The following is a 21,266-nucleotide window of genomic DNA, read 5'->3' as shown; positions in this document are numbered from 1 at the left end:
CAAGGTGTAGAAATCTCCAAAACACTTAGTAGTCACATTTTCATCCTACAGAAGGCAGTTATGCACCTATCTATGGTTAAAGATATTACAATGGGAAGTTTCCAGTTCTTACTGTTAAAAAACTGTAAAGATAACTTTAGTATTGTTGTAGCAGTTGTATTTTAATAAAATTAAATGACAAATTATAACAGCTACTTCAATTTTATTGTTTATCTTGATGTTTGGTTTTAGCATGGCATTAGAATAATGGAAGTGGCTTGCACTATTCCACTCAGCTTATGCTTTGGTCATGTGGACACTGCGTGGGTTCCTAATTCTGCCATGGGAGGTTTACATTTTCATGTTTAAGTTTTAGTTTAAAAAAAATCTAATTATATAGAAAGATTTTATGGGGTTATGCTTGGGTATTTTTTAATTGACATGAATTTTGGGTCTATACAAACACATATAATTTGTATTTTTTGTATACTTACATTTCATACTACTATTTTTAACATGTAGCATAAATGCCCTTACAGATAAGAGAAGCATGATCTTGTAATTTCACTGTTAGATAGAAACTCAAAAAAAAAAAAACACAGTATAGAGAACAAGAAACACAAAAACACCAACTCATACATGCAGCTAATTTGCATATATTATATAATAATTCTATGTGTTCTCAAATAAATTCACATGAGCAATTGACTTTTAGGACTAAGCCCTGTAACAAAACCACTGGATGACACAAAACTGTCTGAATTTCACTTGCTCTTTTCAGTGCACGTACTATTACTACGTTCCGAGGAAAGGAAGATTCCCAGTGCAAAAGGGATATAATTCTGCTTCAGGATGTAATTCCCAATGTGTAAATATCTTTTATGAGACAGGTTATTTCTAACTAAGATAGAAACATAAGACTTGATCATTTTGCCATATAACTACAAAACTGAGAACAAATATGATCAAACATCCATGAGATGTGCCTGTGTCCGTGATAATTAGATAATATTTCCAAAACATTCGAGTCTCACTTTCTGTCAGAAAATCTCACATTGATGGAGTTTCCAGGAGTCAAAAGTCCGTGAGTTTTGGCATAAACTGGTTCAGTTTTGGGAGAAACTCTGATTTCAAAATTCTGTAATAACTGAAAAGGCAAATACGACAAATATTAGAAAAGTTGCACAGTTACAGAGGAACAGTAGACATTTGCTAAAAAAACAGAACGCCCTCAGTTTGAAACAATTTCTGTTGTGATTCCCACATAAAAATAGTTACTGCAACAATCTTCCTTTGATTAAAGGGGATTTTCTAAAACAAGAAAAATAAAAATAAAAAACACAGCTGGTTGTTTCTGAAGAAATTCACTTTCAGACCTCATGAGCTTTTTCTCTCTGTTTCCCTACTTAATTTTCTTTATAATTAATCAATGTGTGTTTTAATAAAACAGAGCAGTAAAAAAGTCCAATTTCCAAAAAGTTCCATGCACATTTCTCTTCCTGGGCAGCAGAAAATAAAACAAACATGAAACAGCAACTGTCCCATGCACTAGTAAAACAATCACAATAGTTTTAGAAGTCAAACAAAAGAACCTATCGAGAACAAAACCAGGGTAGTTCAGTCACACAAGTTCTCTATACATTAAACTTCTATTTCTGTACATTTACACTGTAGTGAACTGGAGAGGACCAGTTGCAAACATAAATCAGAAATTACAGGCTAAACCAAAACCTCAGAGATTTAGCACACCCCTTTGTTTTGACACTCAACACAGCCAGCTCTTCTCAAACTTTCAAGAAGGAAATACCAGCACCTCCTCAGCCCTAATAGTTCTCTCTTTAGAATAGAAAGCTTTTCTTAGTATCTAGTCTCAAAACTTTTTCTTCCTAAAATTAGACCATCTTCTCTTAGCCTGTCCTAGTGAGCATGGTGAAAAATTCACTTTCTATATCTACATATCTTTCACATATTAGAAGATTGATCAAATTTTCATCTCATTCCCTTTACCACATCTCTAACTCTTGTTATCTCCTCCTGAATTTCCTCCAGTTCGACTGTACTGCCCTTTTACACCATTGCTGGCTTCACCAGTATTGGGTAAAACAAAAAAAAATACCTTCTCTTTCTGACATATGACCTGCCTGTTAACGCTGAGAACTTGCTAAGAATGACAGAGCCTTTTTACATTTAGCATTATATTGTTGTCTGATTTTTACTATATCCTCTATTTCTAGAGTGCTATTGCCTAGCTAATTATGTATTTGACTTATTCTTAAGAGAAGTAATTTGCACATGATATCAGACAGGTGTGACAAAACTTTGAATTGATCAACTCCATGATTCATGGATTTCAATGTTTACATCACTTAAATAAAATCTAGGTTTTTAATAAATGGATTGTGTAGAAGTTTGCTTATTCCTTAAGTATTCTAGGACAAATTTAAACAAACTGTGCTTTCAATGCAGACAATGTATCTAAATAGTCTTACAGTTAAGTAATTATTGTAAGTTTCCACATCTTGAGATTTGATGGCACAATCTGATCTGAATGTTTGAGCTTAGCTTGTAAGTGATGCAACTGTAATAGCTGAACCCTTAAGCAAGCAGACAACCAAGCTAATGTATGTTTAGAAAGACTTGTCACTTGGTTACAAATCATCTGTACTAAATCTCCATACAGCTTTTTAACAATCTTGTTCTTCGTTTTACTTCACTCATACTGTATTTTTGTTCTGCAGTACAGTTAAACTAAAATGCTACATTTTAAGCATGAATGTTTTCATTTTTAAGCCTCTCCCAGGATAAACGTGCTACATAACACTCCAAAAAAGGAAAAAAAAAAGAAAAAAGAGAGATTTTGTGCACAATATGATATCCAGAAATGGTATGCAGAGAAAAGAATCATACCAATATATTTTTCTTCTTGTAATGCTGTCACAGATTTCTAACCTGAATCAGTGCAAGATGAATTTCCAGCTCTGCAATTCTTTTTCCTATACAACTTCGAATGCCATAGCCAAATGGGATTGAACCAAAATTGTCTACTCTGTCCAAAGTATCTTTCCTCAGCCAGCGCTCAGGACGGAACTCATCTGCCAGTGGGAAATTCTCTTCACTGTATGAAGTAGTATAATGACAGAGTGCCAGCTGTGTCTGAGGAAATAAATGACATTTATATTTAGTTAAATCCAATACAGGTTAAAAAAAATAATAGTTATTTGTAATTACTGTGCTGTGAGGTTATACAACAGAATATAAAATTTAAGTATCTTTCACAAATGCAAGAAGAAAAGAGGATACCTGAAAAAACAGATCCCTTTCTCAGCAGGTCAACTGAAATATTCTTCCAATGTTGTTGGATATATTAGAGAAGATGCAATGGGGAAGATGGTAGAAATGAAAGTCAAAAGAATTGAGAGAGAGGAGAGAGATATAAAACAAAGGAAGAGTGACAAAATGAAGTATGAGAGATAAAAAAAAATCTCAGGAAAAAAGCAGCACTAATAGATACGGTCACACCTCCAAACAGATATACAAATACACTAAGAATTTCAGAATCCTGTCTTAAAGCTACATTATTTTAAGACTAAGGTAAAAGGGAACCTGACAATTTAGATGGAGCTGAACAGCTCTGTCCTGATGTGTCAACTTTGAATAGTATAAAGGAAAGATCTATAATTTTAAAAGGAAATTAAACTCTTTCTATAAAGGATTTGAACAGTCAAGAATTAGAAAACTGACAAAAATAACAAAATTCATGCTTTTTAATCAAATAGTAACATTTCACAGAAATATTATCAACTGAGTTCTGCATCAAGAATATTAAGAACAAGACAAGACAATAGATTTTATTAAAGGGTGAGAAATACTGCTTCTGTTGAGGAGGAAGGTCTTGCATTTTTGTCAAGATAAAGTAAAAGATTAATTATAAAATTCCTTTTCTTTGCCATATAAACATGTATTACTGTAATGCTTTATTCTTAATGCTCTAGCTTGGTGACATCTTTTGAAATCAATGAAGTGTATGTATGTTGTAACAGATCACATCTCACATAGAAAAGAAATTTCGATTTTGTTTAGTTGCAGTCCTCTAGAGAGAACCTACCCCTTTAGGTATCAAGTATCCTCCAACAATCAGGTCTTTTTGAGTCACTCTTCCATTTCCTGGCAATACTGGATATAATCTAGAGACAAATATTTATGAGAAGTTGAACAGTACCAACTAACACAACTTGTAAGTTTAGGTTACACTCTAGTACACATTCACAGCAAAAAGGTTTTTAGGAAGTACAGATCATCTTGGATATCAAAACACTACAAAGCACCTGTGAGAATATGATTAAATCTGAGGGAAAACATAACAAAACAAACAGGGCAGGGGAAGGGATGTAGGCATGCGGAGTGCTATAGGTTTATATTTCTTGGAGAACACTCGGCTCTATTATCTGGACTACCAAGACTGCAATACAGGCAGTCTAAGTGAAAAGATGATTGTTTTTTGGGGAGTTAGCAGGGAATAAATCCAGAGAAGTTGTTCAGTTCTGTGGAACCAAGGATTAGGGTGAAGATGGGGAGAAGTTCCAACAGAAAAGTACTTCCTGGAATTACAGCACAAATTCTGAGAAACCTCAGGATAACTTCGGAGGAAATGAATTTGGAATTGAAAGATATCTTTGCCCTCAAATGGAACTTTTTCAAAAGCAACCTGCCTCCCAAGAAAATGCAGATTCTTACACAAGAAACGACACAACAACAGTTCTTGCTGTTCTGTTTCCTGTGCTCAGAGCAGCTTAGAACAGTAAGTTAGAAAGGAATATGAATAACAACAAGAAGTTTTATGACTTTACTACATCTTCTAGAAGAGCAGTGAAGTCCTGTTCTACTGGAAAAAAAAATGAGTTATCTCAGAAACTAGAGTATAACATAGAAATAGCAGGGTAATAAACCCTGGTGATTCACATGTACTTCAAGGGTTCATGTGAGAAAAGCACTTTTTGGGCACTAGCACATTATGGCTGAAATTCTTGCCAGGGAGAGAGGAACACAGTTGGGGTTGGTTGGTTTGTTTGTTTCCAATTATGCTCAGCAATTGCTTTGGCAGTCAAGGAGCTCAGCACAAGGTGGAGAAAGAGTTCTCAAGCACCTGCTAGAAGAGAGACAGAAATGCTGAAGCTCCATGTGATGCGGCCAAACTATGCTCTCTTCTAACAAATAACATCATTGATAGCAGTCAAGGCTTGAGTAGATTAGACTCAAAAACTTTTTCCTGAGAAACTTGACCTGGACAACTCAGCTTGACCTGGACAACTTGACCTTGTCTAGTAACTTCAGGAACAAAAGAAAGCCAACTTCTCAGAAAACACTGAGGTAGATGTAAAGAAAATTATTCTGTAGAGATAAGATGGAAGGAGACTGATTATTTGAAACACAGGTAGCTGCTGAAAAAATGATGGCATGGGAGCAAGGTTTCACATTTTCCTCATTGTAGTTGTAAGCGGTGTCCAGAACAGCCCCACAGCAAATAAAACAGCCTGGAGTCAATGTTACACAGCTAAGGCACTGCAGGTGGTCTGGTCCTGTAGGACCATGATAGCCCAACTCCCCTGGGCATACTAATACCTATTACTAGACACACCACACGCAAGCAGAGTGGGGAGAGAAATTTGAAGAGAAAAATCTGAGACTACTTTATCAAAACTGCTTGGGTTTACAGCTTGGATGACTGTACACATACACAAACCACTTGAAAAAGATCCAATTCAGCTTCTGACAAGAACCTCTTGCATGGTCTTAAACAGATTAACTAATCTGTGTCTGACTCAGTCTCTTTATCTGTGGAAAAACAGCAAGAACAGGAGCCTGCTGTTGACCACCATACACAACACCCCTGCCTGAGTCAAATCACAGCTGCCTAGAGCAGCACCACTAGCACAGGCACTATGGCCAGTGCGTTCTCAAAGGGACAGTCTGTGACCACCAGCCAAGCCATGCCTAGATCCCGCAGGATGGGCACATCGCACGAGCTCGCTGGTCATTCCTGGTTCCCACCACATTCTCCTTCCTGGAACAGGTCCCTCTCTTGCTGTCACCCTGTCAGTCCAGATGCACCAGCAAGGCGCTGAGGGGTTTACAGTCCATCACACAGACTAATGCTTAAAAGGCAAAAATACTTTTCCAGTTACCTATCTTAGCAGGCTCATCATAAATATGTGATATTATTTCTACCATACTTTAAAAACCAATAAACATCATATAAAATATCATATTCAGTTGCTTGAGACTTGTTGGACACATTACTGCTACAATAAATAAAAGCAGAAGCAACAAGGAACAATAATTAAAAATAAATGTTAGCTTTGACTCAAAAGTCATTACAATCATATGGAGTTAAATATTTTAACTAATGATTTGCAGTTGTCTTCTACTTACCTCAGGGTTTCTTTGAGCACAGCTCTAATCAAAGGCATCTTGGGGACATCATCAGCAACAGGAATTTGGTTCCTCCCCAGCTTATTGACTATTTCCTCATAAACACGTTGTTGAACCTCGGGATGTTTTGCCAACAAATATGTTGCCCAGGATAAAGTAAAAGAAGTCTAGGGAAGAAACCACTACCATCACCATCAAGTCCAGTAAGAATAGATTAAAAATAATTTCATGCCAAGAAAAACAATCAGTTTTCAGTTATTTGTTTCACATGTGTGCTGTTATAAAACAGACTGGCAATGATTAACATCTGGACTCAATGGCATGTTGTAAGATTTCACTATCCCCTACTTCAGCCCTTTTCCACCTAAAAATCTCCTACATACAAAAACAATCAATGTTGGTATGCTCCCAGGGAAATATCAAAAAGCAACAGAAAAGACAAATGCAAACAAAATTGCGAAAGTAATATTGAAACATAAACACTATAAACAGCAATTGATTAAATTAACTATTAGTCTTCAGCACATTCTTTGTATTTCCTCCCAACAGAAACATTTTACAGGAAACAAATAGCAGAATGATACCCCCGACATCAACGATCCATTTTAAGAATATGGCAGTCTCTTTGTAATATCTGCACAACAATAAATTTTATATTAATACTGCTAAAATTGTATTTCATCCTTTGATAAATGATACTACATCACAGTAGGCACCTTTTATCTCTTTAAACTCCCACTTGAGTATTTACCATTCACTCCATCAAAACCCCTTGTGTTTATACAACCTGGACTTCAGGGACTGTTCCTTCCAAATACTAGATTCGGGACTTTTTGCTTCTACCTATCAAGTGCATTCAGAAGTGAAGGTCAAGCAAAGTGCCTTATCTGAGCCACCTTCCCTCACAATCATCACTTAAAAGACTATAATAAATATTTTCAGTATTCCTGGGTAGGTGTGGCAGGGAAAATGACACTGTAAGCGTATTGTTCCTTACCTATATTGTTTTAAATACTTTAAATTAATTAAATAAATTTAAATTAGAGGTTATCGTTTCTCTCTGTTAAATGTTGTAAATTGTATTTTTTAAAAACCTCTATAATGAAGATAGATTACCAGTCTCATTTTTAGGCACTAAATAATTTTATTTTCAGCTTCTGGAAATAATATTATTTGGGACTTACATTTAAGACTAAATTGGAAACTAAATTTGACATGACAATGACCTTTTATGTCATGACACTAGAAGAATTATTCTCAGAAGGCTTCCTTTCTTCTTCTCATAATGCTGAGTGGCTGTCCCTTGCTAAAATGCAACCCCGCTCTGTTCCTCAGAGGAGGTGGCAATTGTGCCAAGTGCCTACAGAACTTCTGTGATATAAACACTGATTCTTCTCAGCTTCCCAGCTCCTTCAAAACCTCTTAAAAATTAGCAGTGTTCCAGCAAGAGCCGAAATGCTTTGTAACCCAAAACAGCCTTACAATTTTGTTGAAAGCTTTTATGACCCTGAAAACCTCCTTCAGTTTCTGTGATGAAATGAGATCTGAAATGACAGCAGTAGGGAAAAAAAGGCTCTCTCCATTTCTGTCTTGTACTTGGGACTGAGGAAATCAGAAGTACAGACCTCTCACAAAAGGTTGCCAGCTGAGGATGCTGAGTCAAATGGAAAAACAGGCACCCACTGGCATGAACTCAATCACTGTCCTTTTAGTTTAATGAAAACACTCTCACACATTAAAAATGGAAAATTAAGGGTGTGAAAAACTAAAAATGAATGGGATGGATGATTGTGCTTTAATTAGGACCAAAACATCAAAAAACTCTACAGACTCATAAGCCTTTGGCATATTTACCAATTTAATTTAACCTTGAGCATATAAATAAGTGTATGTTCCTTATTCTGGAAGTCAAAAACTACCGCATCTCTTAGTTAAAAAAAAAATCTAAATTCAAGTATTAGGAGAGCATTTTTACTATTTTTACTCTAAGGCTACTTTACATTTTGTTTATCTCTTTTTTTTTTTTTTTTTAACTCTAGAGCTATTTAACACAACCTTACATTGCACTGACTTTACCTAAGTTATCTAGCTTTTTTTAAAAATAATATTCAATCACAGTCATTTACAATAATACTATGTTTTACAAGGACAACAGTTCACAAGAAAAATGATAATAATTAGCTTACTGTGTCCACTCCTGCCAGGAGCATTTCCGTCATATTGGCATAGATCTCTTCCAAAGTAAGTTCTTTACTCAGTAGGAGATATGTGAGCAATCCACCATTCACTTCTTTTCCTTGGTCCAGTTGAGACTGAATAGCCTTTAATTTGTTGTCAACATGGATTTGACCTTTGGGATTTAAAAACAATTGCTTAAGCCTCCATTTTTATTTCTCTGGTGCTTCCATTCATTCATGACACTACACAGACATAAAGAAAAAGGCTATTTAAAACAATTTTATCAAGGAAAAAAAAAGTACAAGAGAGGTGGTGGAGGTCCTTGGGTATTCATGATAAGGAAGGACTGAACTGATGAGATCCTTGGGACACTCACAGCGTGAAAGAGCTGAGGACTGAGAGAGGACAGTAGATGCTGGAGTTTCTGACAAGGAGTGAAGGAAGCTCAGGGTCAAATTTTATGTTAAGTTGGCTGGGTTTTTTTCTGATGATTCTGCTGAAAGGGGTGAACTCTGCAGAGCGCGTGGCAAATCAACCTGCAGCAACTGCTGCAAGATGGTGGCAGCAACTGGCAGGTGGACAGCACAGAAGGTAATCACACTGATCGCAAAGAGGAGGAGCATCAAGTAATAACAAAACTGAAAAACTGCAGCAAATGATACTTCTTTTGAATCACTTCACCCACAGGTCCCTTTTTTTTTCTTTAATTACTACAAACAGCATCATCAGTGAAACAAGTGCTTTAAAGATGATAACTTTAAAAAACAACTAGAATCAACATATCAATTAACAAGTCCACAAGGACATAGTCACCATATGTAGTGATGGCCTAGTTAAAACATAGATTAAATATATTTAATTCCCTTTTTCACAAAGAAATAGTAGGTAAAAAAAAAAGTTTCAAATGGGAGAAATTCCTGTTTTTCAGCAGTTGTTCAAATAAATCCGAGGTCTATTGCTGTTTTAACCTACAAAAGGGAGCAATAACACTGTATCATGGGAAATAAATTAAAAGCAGCAATGTAGAAAGAATGCATAGTGTCTCAAAGAAACCACTTGACCACCACCATTAAATAGCTTCCCTAATGTCAAATGTTGGTACAGTTCAGTAGACTGAGGCAGATTAAAACTGTGAAACTAAAGACTCTAGTCAAGGATGATAAAAGAAAATAAATGAAGAGATGCATGCAGCTTCCTAACATCACAGAGGGAGAGTTTAGTTTTATTTTATACACTCTGCAATCTTAAATAAAAATACGACAAACAACACTCCTCCTCTTATAATACCCTAGAATGTTTTGTTTATATATATTAAAAAATGTAGCATAACAGTGTATTTCTTCATCAACTTCTATTCTTGTGTGTGTGTGTGTACATATATATATACATATATATATAAAACACCTGCTATTAAGAGCTCTAAATTTAATGCTAGAGCCCATTTTTTAACTTCCTAGTCAGTTGCAGAAGAGAAGTTTCTATCAAGTGCCGACTGAAAACTCACGAAGGCCAACACAGCCACTCTCATTAAAATCTAAGTGGCTGAAAAGAAAGCCCTGGCACAGAACCTGAACTTACAGGGATAACTAGGCAGTGAAGGACAAATAATGAAATAGCAGCATAAAACAGGGGAATATTTAAACTGTGCGGGAGAAAAAAAAAAAAAAGTTTTTTTAAAAAATCATTCCCTTGCTCAATATAATTTTAATGTGAAAAAGTTACTATTTTGCTCTTTGCTATTGCAGATCCAATGAAAAAACTTAAGATTTTTTCGGTATATAGCTCATCAAATTTCTCCAGATTTCTTACGCTAAATAATTAATATTTCACATATTATTTTATCCCACTATTGTGATACCTCTTTTGCCACAATGGCTTATTATCATTCCAGAAGAGAAGAACGGAGTCCTGTTCAAACACAAATACAGAATCTGCAGAAACACAGCTGAACTTTTCTACTACGAAATCTTACTAAATTTGAAGAGTCCATCCCAGGATCTGCAGAACTCTCTCCAGGGCTTTGGAATAAGTGGACGAAGCCATTTGGGAATGGCACCAGCATACATAGTAGTCTTAAACATACTAAACATCAGCTCCAGAGCCTCAATATATTCAATAGTCTGCTGCGGGACGTTGTTTTCCAGGCAGCCCAACCGGCATTCATAAAGAATAGTCGCCACACCTGCACATGAGAGATCAAAGAATTCTCTATAAACATATAAATATATATATATATATCAGCCTCTGAAATAATTAAAATAATAAAGAAGTGCCTTTCAAAACTGTTCAGTTGTTATAATTACAGCCGCAATATATAACATATATACTGGAACAGCAGTAATTGGATAGTAATTGGACAGTGAGTACGCATCACGCTTTAGCCACACAGCACATGAGAGTCCATGTGGCCCTCAAAAAGAACATGCCCGTGACACTCCTGCAAGTGCCATTATTGACTTCTCTCTTCTTTGTGACTTATGATTTCCCAGATGATTTTCTGCAGTATTGTAGTGTTCCCCACCTTGAATCCCTTTCTTTTCCAAAGAATGGTATCTCATATATGTTTTTACTAATTTTTTTCTTCCTGGCCCTGGGTCATTTCTTTAAATTATCAAGTTGATTCAGAACTGAAATCCTGTCCTTTAGTGTGCCTGAAGTCTTTCAGTTCAGTTTTGTAAAAGTACTGTAATTATTAATGAAAACACTTGCAGACTTGGAGCACAAACTGACCTGTTGAATTTAGTCGAAGTGCCCTCTCAGTATGACAGCAAAACATTTTTAATTGCTTTCTTATTCTAGACACCTTTGCTCCCAACTTTTAGTTGTATAATCTAGACCAGAGTTCCCATTTTTAAATGAAAATACCATTTTGTACAGTATAAAAGCATTACTATAATCAAAGTAATTTTATTTAGAGATTCTTTTTATTGGGTGGGGCAACTGAGCAAACTGAACAGACAATTAGATAATTTCTCCAGGACCTCTGCATCAAATTGCATGTTTTAAAATAAACTTTGTGTTTCTAAGTTAACTGGTTTGTCTGTATAAATAGTCTGTTCACATCTTTTCAGGAACTGTAGTTAGTCTAACTAGTCTATTAACTCTCTCCTTTTTTCTTTCTGTATTTCTGCTATTAAAAACAGGTGCAATAGATAATGATGTTCAAACCTGATCTAAAATAGTCTTCTCTCAAACTTTCCATAAATTCTCTGGAAAGTTTACTTTTTAGATTTCTTTTCTTTGTTCTTTCCTTCATGTTTCTTCTTTACTTACATTGGATTGCCAAGTAATCAACAGTAGAAGTTAACTGAAAGTGGATTTCACACATGAAATAGGTGTGTGCCAGGCATAAGTTATACATGTGAAAAGAATGTGAAGAATTTAAACAAACCCATCAGTTAATCAGAATCTGCAAGCTCAGAGTTTGAAATTCCTTAAAACTGGCACCTCTTTGCTGAGTGCCACTTTCAGACATTATTCACGCAGCACAGACTCAGAGTACCAGACAGACAGATATTTGATAGGTCAGCAGTTCTGAAGCATTTGCAATTCTCAAATTATTCAGCTGTCTCTCATCAAAGAGTGTCAATGTTTTTAGAAGGCACCCACACACAACAAGAGCAGGCTCTATGAAGTCAGCTAAAGGAATGCATGAAATATGAATCACCATTAAATTTCTATAAGGATACAGGAAATGCCATACTAGCTCAGGCTGGGGTTCCATCTAGCACAATATTATGTCACTAATGGTAGCGAGAGCCAGATGAGTTAAAGGGAAGCACAGCAATCCTATACTAAGTCCATATGTCCCAGGCACTGGGAACCAGTAAGTTTTCCCACATTGAAACTATGAACAGAATTTAGACAGACCATACTGACAGCCTGACCTGCAACTGGGATAGCAGACTGCTTTGTTACCACGTCTGCTAAGTTAGACTCCGAGGCTAACACCCTTATTCTTTGGAAACTAATACAGAAACATGGAGTACTGAAACCAGTTAGGGACCGGATTTTATATTCTGTATATGCATCAGCATTTCCACATGAATCTTCCCTTACTAAAAGGCACCCCCTCCTTGGACTCTATGAAGGATTTCTACTGATATCCTAGGCAAGAAGATCCCTGAATGCAGAATCATTCAAATTAATCACAAGGCAGTAGTTATGACAAACATGCCTAACCATAAGCACACAGCTTTACATCCACTTGCTATACAGCGATTATACAGTCTGTGCTCACCTTCCATTGAATATTTGAAGAAAAGGTTGTTAACATTGGTCACTGTTTCCCTGTCGTCTTCTTGACTTCTGAGGGTGTGGATTCTTTTAATTAAATCTGTAATAACTTCATTGACTCCTCCAGAGAAAACAGCCACATCTTTGGGTTTCAGAATTTTTTGCCTCAGTACACTTCTCATTTTTAGCCATTGCTCTCCCTCCCTAGAAGAAATTATTAATAATGTCTATTCACAATTCTCCTTGGCAGTCACTAGGTGGGCAGGAGCTCCACAGTGAAAGCTGTTGGCACTTTTACGAGCAGAAGAAACATCAGGTGGTGAAATAAGAATAATAGGGGAATTATAACATGTATTTGGTTTTACATTCCTATGTTTTTATCGCACATTTTATTAATTTCACAATGTCACAAATGTGCATATATAAATTAATTTCTGATCTGAGTAATGACAGAACTTGTCCACTCAATATTCTGAATTTGACAAGTGTCTCTATATAAGTATTCTAGTAGCACTGACGCAGGAAATTTGGATTTGCAATTTTTTAATTATAATTGATTTAAATATTTGAATGGATTTTCTACAAATTTGTTTTTAGCTAGAATTATTAGCATTATTAGCTAGAATTAGCTAGAATTGGTGCATAATTGCCAAAGGCACGTAACTCATCCAAATTGACAAACTAACGATTTGAGCTAGTACTGCAAATTCAGCTCATAATGTATCACTTTAAGGCATGTTAGTCCTAAATCTACAAAATAATATACTTTTTGTGACAAATGGCATGTACTTCAACTCCTGAGAGGCTTAGTCAGTTTTCAATTCAGATGACAATATACTCAAAATTGCATTGCATAAACAACGTGGAAGTGAAAAGTTGTGGAATTGAAAAGACAGATTTCAACTGTGTTCACAATATGCACATTTTGCACATATGCAACGAGCTTGTCAAAGTGTACTTCACATTTGGGCACAAAAACAAACAAATTTGGTATGTATAGAGAACCTGCTTACAACTAGGTCCTCCTTTTGCTGAACTAGGTATTAAAACCTTAGTGTCAAAGGGTAGCCTTGCACATTTCACATAAGCGGAGCGCTGCACAATTCACATCTGGGACAGTGTTGACAGCAGCATTTGATACATTTAGTTGAAATTGCTATGTAAGCAATTAATTTTCAATGAAATTCAGCTGAAATAGTGATGCTGAAAGGTGTAGAAACTTACTGGCAAACAGCAGAATTCAATTCTTTTAAAAAGACATTTTTTCTGAGTATCTGTTGATTTAAGATTTTGTTTCACAAAAATATCCAAGAACTGTTAGTCTGGACTGCAGCTTAAGAGCCCAGCCTGAGGTCTAACGCATAAAGGCTTTTGCCACTGTGAAAGAAAGACACCAGCCATGACTCAGACAGTCAGTTTCAAACAGTTTCCCTCTAAAAAGCCTCTTATGTCAGTGGTGACTTGAGTAGTTGGGCAATTAATCACACCTCGTGTGCAGAGAGTTTATGTAAGCTTTAGCAGACAGAGAGCACTTGTAGACCGGCCACATACATAGATATACCTGCAGGGGATGCACTCCAGTGGGCTTTGCCACACCGTGGCTTCTCTGCATTGCTCCACAACAGAGCAAATTTCAGGTAGAGCTGGTGAATCCACACAGGACGCTGCCAAGCAGAAGGATGGGCGCGGATCGGAGGCGGTCAAACCCCGTCTGCGCGGTGCCGCGCCAGAGCTGCTCAGTCCTGCTCACCCCAAATGACTGAGGCAGCTCGGGCGGCTCTACCTCACAGGCACATTTGCCAGAAATGGTTTTTATCTGAGGTAGATTCTGCCACAGACTACGCATCAGGAGGGTCCCTTTGAAAATTTGTATCACCATAAATTCAGAATTTCTGTCCTCCCTGCTGAACATACAGATTTCCCCAAACAAGTCTGGACTCTCACATGATGTGTCCTTCAGAAAACCAGTATACTTTTATAATGAAAGTTAGAAAATGAGTAACAACTCACGCAGAAATAAGCCCTGTAGCTCTTCCTCGTAAGTCCCTGTATTCCTGCCACGACTCCATGTTAGCTCTTTGCGGTGCTCTACCTTCCGCCCGGAGAACTTGAGCAACCATATCTCGATCTGCAATGGACACAACAAACTGGGGACCAAAGTGAGACTTGAAGATCTTCCCATATTCCTGCGTGTGCTTTTGCTACAGTATCACCAACAAACAGAAAAAGAGGTAAAATATTATTAAAGAAGTTTTACAGGACACTGGCAATTTGTTGTACAGTAAATCAGCACATTGCATCTAGAACCTGATTCCCACCTCTCCGATCAAGGAACGGTTTGAAGTGTCTCTGGAAACCACCTAAGCATTACCCTGAAATATTCACCGCAAAGACAGAGAGGTCCCATTTAGTCTATCAGTTTCTTCTTTACAAACAAACAAGAACTTACAGTCTTAAACTTAACCCAGGACTACCACAGCGTAACAGTCTAGTCATAAACCCTACGTTTTGGAGTGGATGCATCAGGATGGAATTTTAGAAAGACATGGATTAAGTCTGGGGAAAAAAAAAAAGGAAAAACTGAAGTTTTACTCCTGCAGTGAGTTTTATTTAATGGCTGATCTGCAAGCTGTGGCAAACAACAGGCACTTACAAAACAGGGCTGAAAAACATGAAATCATGTAGAAACAGAAAGGTTTTCTCACAAAATTATATCATTGCCCCATAAAATATTACTGATGATTTTAAACCAAATTAATTCTGAGTCATGAAACAAAACACTCAGCTTTCAGGAATTCACTTGGAATAGAGCCATGAAATCATTTTAGGAAAAAAGATCAGGCTTAACTAATAATAAATAAATAAATAAATGAGACATTGCAGGGAAAAAAAATGTGTAGTTCAGAGGTAAGACTTTTTTTAATATAGTTAGGATTATGAATTTAGGGCAGTTTAAAATTTAAAAAGGATTTCATTTTAAAATAGCAAAATAAGTTAGTGGCAAGTTTAGCTTTGATATTTAACTTGCATTTGATCTAGAAACATCTGCTTGCAGAAGCATGTTGATGATAAATCAAACATGTGATGAAACTATGCTAGTAAAAGTCTAGTGTTGACCCACGTTTAATTTATGGAAGATGTTTTAATTAGTCTTGGTTACAGAGATGAAAGCTTTAATTGTCAACAGTGTGTTTGAGACACGTGAACCCTTGTTTAGAGTATGGTACCAAACACTTGACAGACATATAACTGGTTTTGTGTCATTTCCAAAAGAAACAAAGTTGTACAATTGTTCTAACAGTCTCCTCTAATTACCACATGGACCACTTTTAGTCCAATTTAACACAGGCAGAAGGGCTTCCTACAATTATATACTTATTGTCTTCAAAAATCAGCATCTGGTTTCAAATGAGAGATGCGCATTTGCCATCATGAGAAGAGAGGTGCTAGAGCAGGAACTCAACAGTTACCATCTCTGTTTGGTCTCCTGTGAACCAACTACCATATGGAAACCAGGCAATGAACAAGCACTTCCAGGGCCAGAAAACCTCTTGCCTCAGAGGTGGCTTAGGAGAGATGAAACTGAACAGCGACAGAAGGGAGGGCATGAGAGGCTTTTAAGAAAACCAAGAGTTATAAGACAAAAGCTGTAAGGAAAAGACAGTGGGAGAGGGGGATCCAGGTCACAGCAAACAGATTCAGCGGATTTTGCCCTTCGTGGAGCAGTTTGCTCTTTTTAGTTACTGTGAGGTTTGCATGGAAGGAGTAACTTCAAAAAAAAAATCAAATACATAGTCATTCAATCAAACAAATGAAATACTAATTTTAAAAGAGGAATAGACAAGAACAAGGTATTTTGACTTCTTTTGCTTCCAGCAAAACGTTGTTCAGCGTATTAAGCTCATGTTTAAAGAAATGCCCATTACATGTTTTCTGTCACAATGTAGGTTTTCTACCCCTTGCTCCAGACTTTAAAAATATTGCACTTTGCCGTCTCACATACCACTCGCACCCCACGCATTCCCTCACATGTCATCAATTCAGACTGCCAGCCTCCAAGCCCTTCTCCTTCATCCCTTCTTTTCTATCCTGGTGTAGTACTGATGAGACGCAGGAGACCTAACTTCATCAAATTAAAAATACTTTCCCTTTGTCATAACGGCTGTAGGCATTAGTGCTTTGGCCAGGGCTAACTGGAATCATGTTACTGAGAACAGAACCTCCTTTGTGAAAAAACGCCCCGCTTCCCCACCCCTTCTGCATATAGTCTATGAATATTTGTGCGTGTCAGGGGACATCGTTTAAGTAGCCGTGCTGGTTACCAAAGGGTTTCAGATTAATTCATTCCTGATGTTCACTGTGTTGTTAAATTTAACAGACTGTTACTAATCCGGTTAATGCCAGTTTGCATCCAGCATGTATGCAAAGAGGCCATCTACGAGTGGGGCTTTTTGAGACTCTTAACAGAATAAAAACTAGTGTCACATTCCAACTCCTCCTTATCCTTCCTCTGGCTCTTTTTTTTTCTCTATAAATAACATTCATTAAAAGGGAAAAAAATCTCTCTTTTCATTATTAGCTAGTGAAAAGCATATGCAATTTAAGTCTTTTTAATACCTTTTAATGTGTTCAATGGATTTACATTTCAAAACTTTTAAGTTTCATACTTAGAGCAGTAAAAACTTTAATTCAAGGTATATTCTCAATGTGATGACAATACTGTGAGTAGCGCTCCAATTCTGTCCCCACACTGCAGATGCAGAGCAAATAAGGAACATGAGGTAAAAAAAGAGCTTTAGCTATTATAAAGAGAAGTTTCATATGCGTGTGTCTTGATTAGCAAGCAATTAAGTAGTTCCACCATCAGAAATCTCATTTGTTTGTCCTCAAACTCAGCACAGACTGAACAGCCCAACATCTCTGCAGAAACCTAAATGAACATTCCAACAAAGCCAGCTGGTTTCTGTGCCCCCCGTTTCCTGCCTCTTTGTGGTGTTTTTAATCCCCTGCGTAAACCTTAGTTCTTGGTTTTGATTGCCAAGATTTTTATAGTCCTGTCCTGTTTGGCTTTTCTTTCCTTTTTTTTTTTTCCCTCCTCATCTCTCCCTCCAGTGTATTTTAGTGGTTTTCAGCCAGTGGAGTGCTCAAGGTGGCCTGTGAGTCTAAGCGGTCTGGAAGAGGTGACTAAGAAAAGCCACATTAACAAAAGCCACACGTGCATAGTTCCCAGCAGATCTGCACCTCCAGCTGAACACCCGGGACCACGAGCGCACAGCAGCGAACAGCCTCGCTCTGCTCCCCTGCAACGCGGGCAAAAGCTAACAGGGAAAGGGCCCCAGGAGACGCAATGGGCCTTTTCAGCAATGAAACCCACATGTTTGGCCAAGCAACCAAAGCCGGCTCCTTCACAGCGCTGGAGCCTAGTGGTAAGGGAGTTACCCAGGCTGGTACCGGGGAAAGCGAGCACAAAATCCGGATACCCGTCCACCCAACTGCCCCTTCGCCAACACGGAGCCTGGCGGAGGCACGGACGGGCGCACAGCGAGCACCAACCGCCGCAGCGGAGCGGGCGGCCCTGCCCCGCCACACGGCGGCTGCCGCGGGGGGTCCCCGCATCCCGCACGGGGCCTCCGGCCGCCGCTGCCCGCCCCTCCCCCCGCGCCGCCTCCGCGCGGCCAATGGGGGCGCCGGGGGAGGGGGCGGCGCGGGGGGGGGGGGGGGGCGCGGCGCGAGGCGCGACCGTTGGTGCCGCGCGGGAGCGCGCGCGTGGAGCGGGGGCCCCGCCCGCCGAGGGGAGGGTCGCGCGCGGCGGGGCCGCCCGCGCGGGGGATGTGGAGCCCAAGGGGAGAGGGTCCGCGCGGCGGAGACAAAATGGTCCCTGGCCCGAGCGGGAAGCAGGGGAGCCCCGCTGCCCCCCGGCTCTCCACGCGGTGCCTCCGCCGCGAGGCCGCCCGCGGTGTGCGCAGGGCTCCGGCCTCACCTTGAGGGCGGCGGCGGGGGCTCGCTCCGCGCTTCCCGGCCGCGGCCCCCAGCAGGGAGCCCCGACGGGGCTGCGGAGAGGGGACGTTTCCCGCTCCTCTGAGGACAATAAATAAATAAATGAATAAATCAAACTCGCGGAGCACCCAGGCGCTGAGGGGGCTGAATGGGGAACGTCCTAATGCCCCGACTCGCTACCGCAGGCATCGAGCAGTGTTTTGTGTGTGTGGGGGAAGCCGGAGCAATCCCGCCGGGCGTCCCCGCGGCGCGTCCCGCGCGGCCGTACCTGGATCTCGTGGATGCGGCCGAAGCCGTCCTTCCAGAAGAACTCGTACAGGTTGAGCAGCGTGTTGGGCCCCGGCATTTCCTGCAGGCTCTTGGCGCGGCGGGGCGGCAGCAGCCGCTCCGCGGGGCCGCCCGGCGCCGCCGCTTTGTTGGCGGCCGGCGGCAGCGCCGCGCACGGGCAGCCCGGCGGCTGCCGGCACCGCTGCCCGCTCCGCCTGCCCGCGCGCGGCGGCCGGCGGCCCCCGGCCCGCAAAACCCTCGCGAAGAAAGACATGTCCTCCTCAGGGCGCGCCTCGGCGCCGGCAGCCGCCTTTTTACTGTTATTATTACTGTTATGTGGTGGCTCCTTCCCTCGCTGCCTGCGGCGAGCGGCGCTTCTCGCCGCGCTGCCCGCACGAGCATCAGTTTACACGGAGCATCATGCGAGGCGCCCTCCCCTCGCGCTGGGGAAGGGGGGTGGGCCCGGGATGAGACTTGAGGAGAAGGAACCTATGATTTCCTATGATTCAAATCAGATAAATTCGCCCGTTAGGCACGCAGCCCAAGCTCAGGCGTCCCCCTGCCCCTGTTGCTTTGGCAGAAATCTCCCACACGGGTTATCCCTTCCCCTTCATTAAAAAGGTGTGTTTGGGGCTTTTTTTTTTCTTTTCTTTTTTTTTTCCTGTAGCATTAATTCTAATTCTAACCCATAGGTTAGAAAATACTAAATCGTTTTTGTGAAGTTTTCTCAGTACCATTCATCACCCAACAGCAGTCCTGAGTATTTTTGCATCCACACAGCAGTGTTCTTCCAGGGTAACGTTAAAGGCAGTTAATGTGAAATGCAGCGGTATCCAGGGATGTTCTTTGCATCGCAGAAAGTTTCATCCTCTAGATATGCCACACTAGAGCAGACTGCGATTTCTGCAGAAAATTCACGTGCCTCCTAACTGCACTCACGGCGCCACCACCCCATTCTGCCCAGTTGGACCGATCTATAAGCACACACGGAGAACTGGAGTTCCAGCATACACACAGGTTTGTTTTGCCCGCTATTGGAAAAGGCTTCCTGCTGTCTTCATATTTATTTCTGGGCATGTCTGAAGGCATCGGTGATAATTCGTAAAATCTTGATTAGTTTCAGAAATTGTGTGCCGGATACCACTTCAGTTATCATCGACTCAAAGGCTCATCTAGAACTTCAGGGCTGAGGGAAGTCTCAAGCAAAAGCCACATTTCTGGAAATTACTTTTGCAGTGAGTTAGTCATAACTCAATCTAGTGAACTTCAAAGTTATTTGTCTGTCTTCTCGTTGTTTATTTTTCTACATTTATCTTTTCTTGAGCCAAAATCCAATTAAGATTTGTGCACAGGCTTAATCTGATCACAGGGAATAACTGTTGAAATAAATTTACCTGTAACAGCAGAGCTAGACACATGCAGCAATCTTTGTAGCTACAGCAGTAAATAATACAGCCATAAAGGGCACACAGTAAGACTGTCAATATACAAAGTACATGTTGTTTTAAGCTAAAACAATGTCTTTAAAATAAGCTTCATCATACCTGAAACACTACAGAGACCACTGACCAGAAAAATGAGAAGTCTTTCAAAAATGGTGTGTGGAGGAGATTGAGAGAATTTATTTCATGTGCGTTGGTAGACTAGTGGGGCTGCGTCGACAGCCTTTAAACATCTACGTTTTGTAAAAAAAAAAAAAAAGAAGGTTAGAGGACAAGAATATAGAATTATACAACCATTATAGTGGGAAAAGACCTTCAAGATCATCAAGTCCAACCATAATAAGCTCAGTTTGCTGGTGCAAGAGATCTTGGTTAGATATTCCCAGAACATCCAGTCTGAGATTATGTAATTGCCTGAAGCCTTCCAAGAGCAGGTTCAGTCGGTATCTGAGACAAGCTCTGGGTCTGCCACAGTTTAGATGGTTTCCAGAGTTCCCCTTTCCTCCTGCACCTCTGCGTGGTGCAGCTACATGATTAATATTTATCTAAAGATGCTTCACGGGCAACTATTCATAAACAAAATAAGTATTTCTGGAGAGAAATTAAAAACAGATGATGAATGTGAAATTCACTGCAAGTATATCCTTATAAGTAAATGAACACTAATTCCACGTCATACATGAGAACAGTTATTCATTAGGTAGGCAAGATGGAGACAAGTCCTACAACACAGACAGA

At 39.6% G+C, this 21,266-nt stretch overlaps 1 protein-coding gene across 1 annotated transcript; it reads right to left on the bottom strand.

Moving 5' to 3' along the window:
* Nucleotides 1–854: 854 nt before the first annotated feature.
* On the bottom strand, nucleotides 855–19,183 carry CYP27C1 (cytochrome P450 family 27 subfamily C member 1). The gene is made up of 9 exons (XM_088540349.1): nucleotides 19,088–19,183; nucleotides 14,833–15,023; nucleotides 12,827–13,026; nucleotides 10,559–10,768; nucleotides 8,595–8,758; nucleotides 6,409–6,575; nucleotides 4,085–4,163; nucleotides 2,929–3,132; nucleotides 855–1,126 (listed from the first exon to the last, which is right to left on the bottom strand). The coding sequence occupies exons 1-9, from the start codon at nucleotides 19,163–19,165 to the stop codon at nucleotides 1,010–1,012; spliced, it is 1,410 nt and encodes a 469-aa protein (XP_088396475.1). The 5' UTR covers nucleotides 19,166–19,183; the 3' UTR covers nucleotides 855–1,009.
* Nucleotides 19,184–21,266: the final 2,083 nt, after the last annotated feature.

The sequence above is a fragment of the Tinamus guttatus genome, unplaced genomic scaffold (genome assembly GCF_059628265.1).
Source record: "Tinamus guttatus ecotype Peru unplaced genomic scaffold, ASM5962826v1 Tinamus_guttatus_pri_ptg000060l, whole genome shotgun sequence".
Lineage (NCBI taxonomy): Eukaryota > Metazoa > Chordata > Aves > Tinamiformes > Tinamidae > Tinamus > Tinamus guttatus.
Note: the sequence above shows the minus strand (reverse complement) of the source record. Positions and strands in the feature narration are given on the sequence as shown.

Excerpts from the sequence above, each read along its gene's own strand:
- CYP27C1 (XM_088540349.1), bottom strand. The coding sequence starts at position 19,165 with ATGCCGGGGCCCAACACGCTGCTCAACCTGTACGAGTTCTTCTGGAAG. Across the intron at positions 13,027-14,832 it reads GCTACAGGGCTTATTTCTGC|GGAGGGAGAGCAATGGCTAA; the intron begins GTGAGTTGTTAC and ends AATTTCTTCTAG. Across the intron at positions 10,769-12,826 it reads CTTCAAATATTCAATGGAAG|GTGTGGCGACTATTCTTTAT; the intron begins GTGAGCACAGAC and ends TCTCATGTGCAG.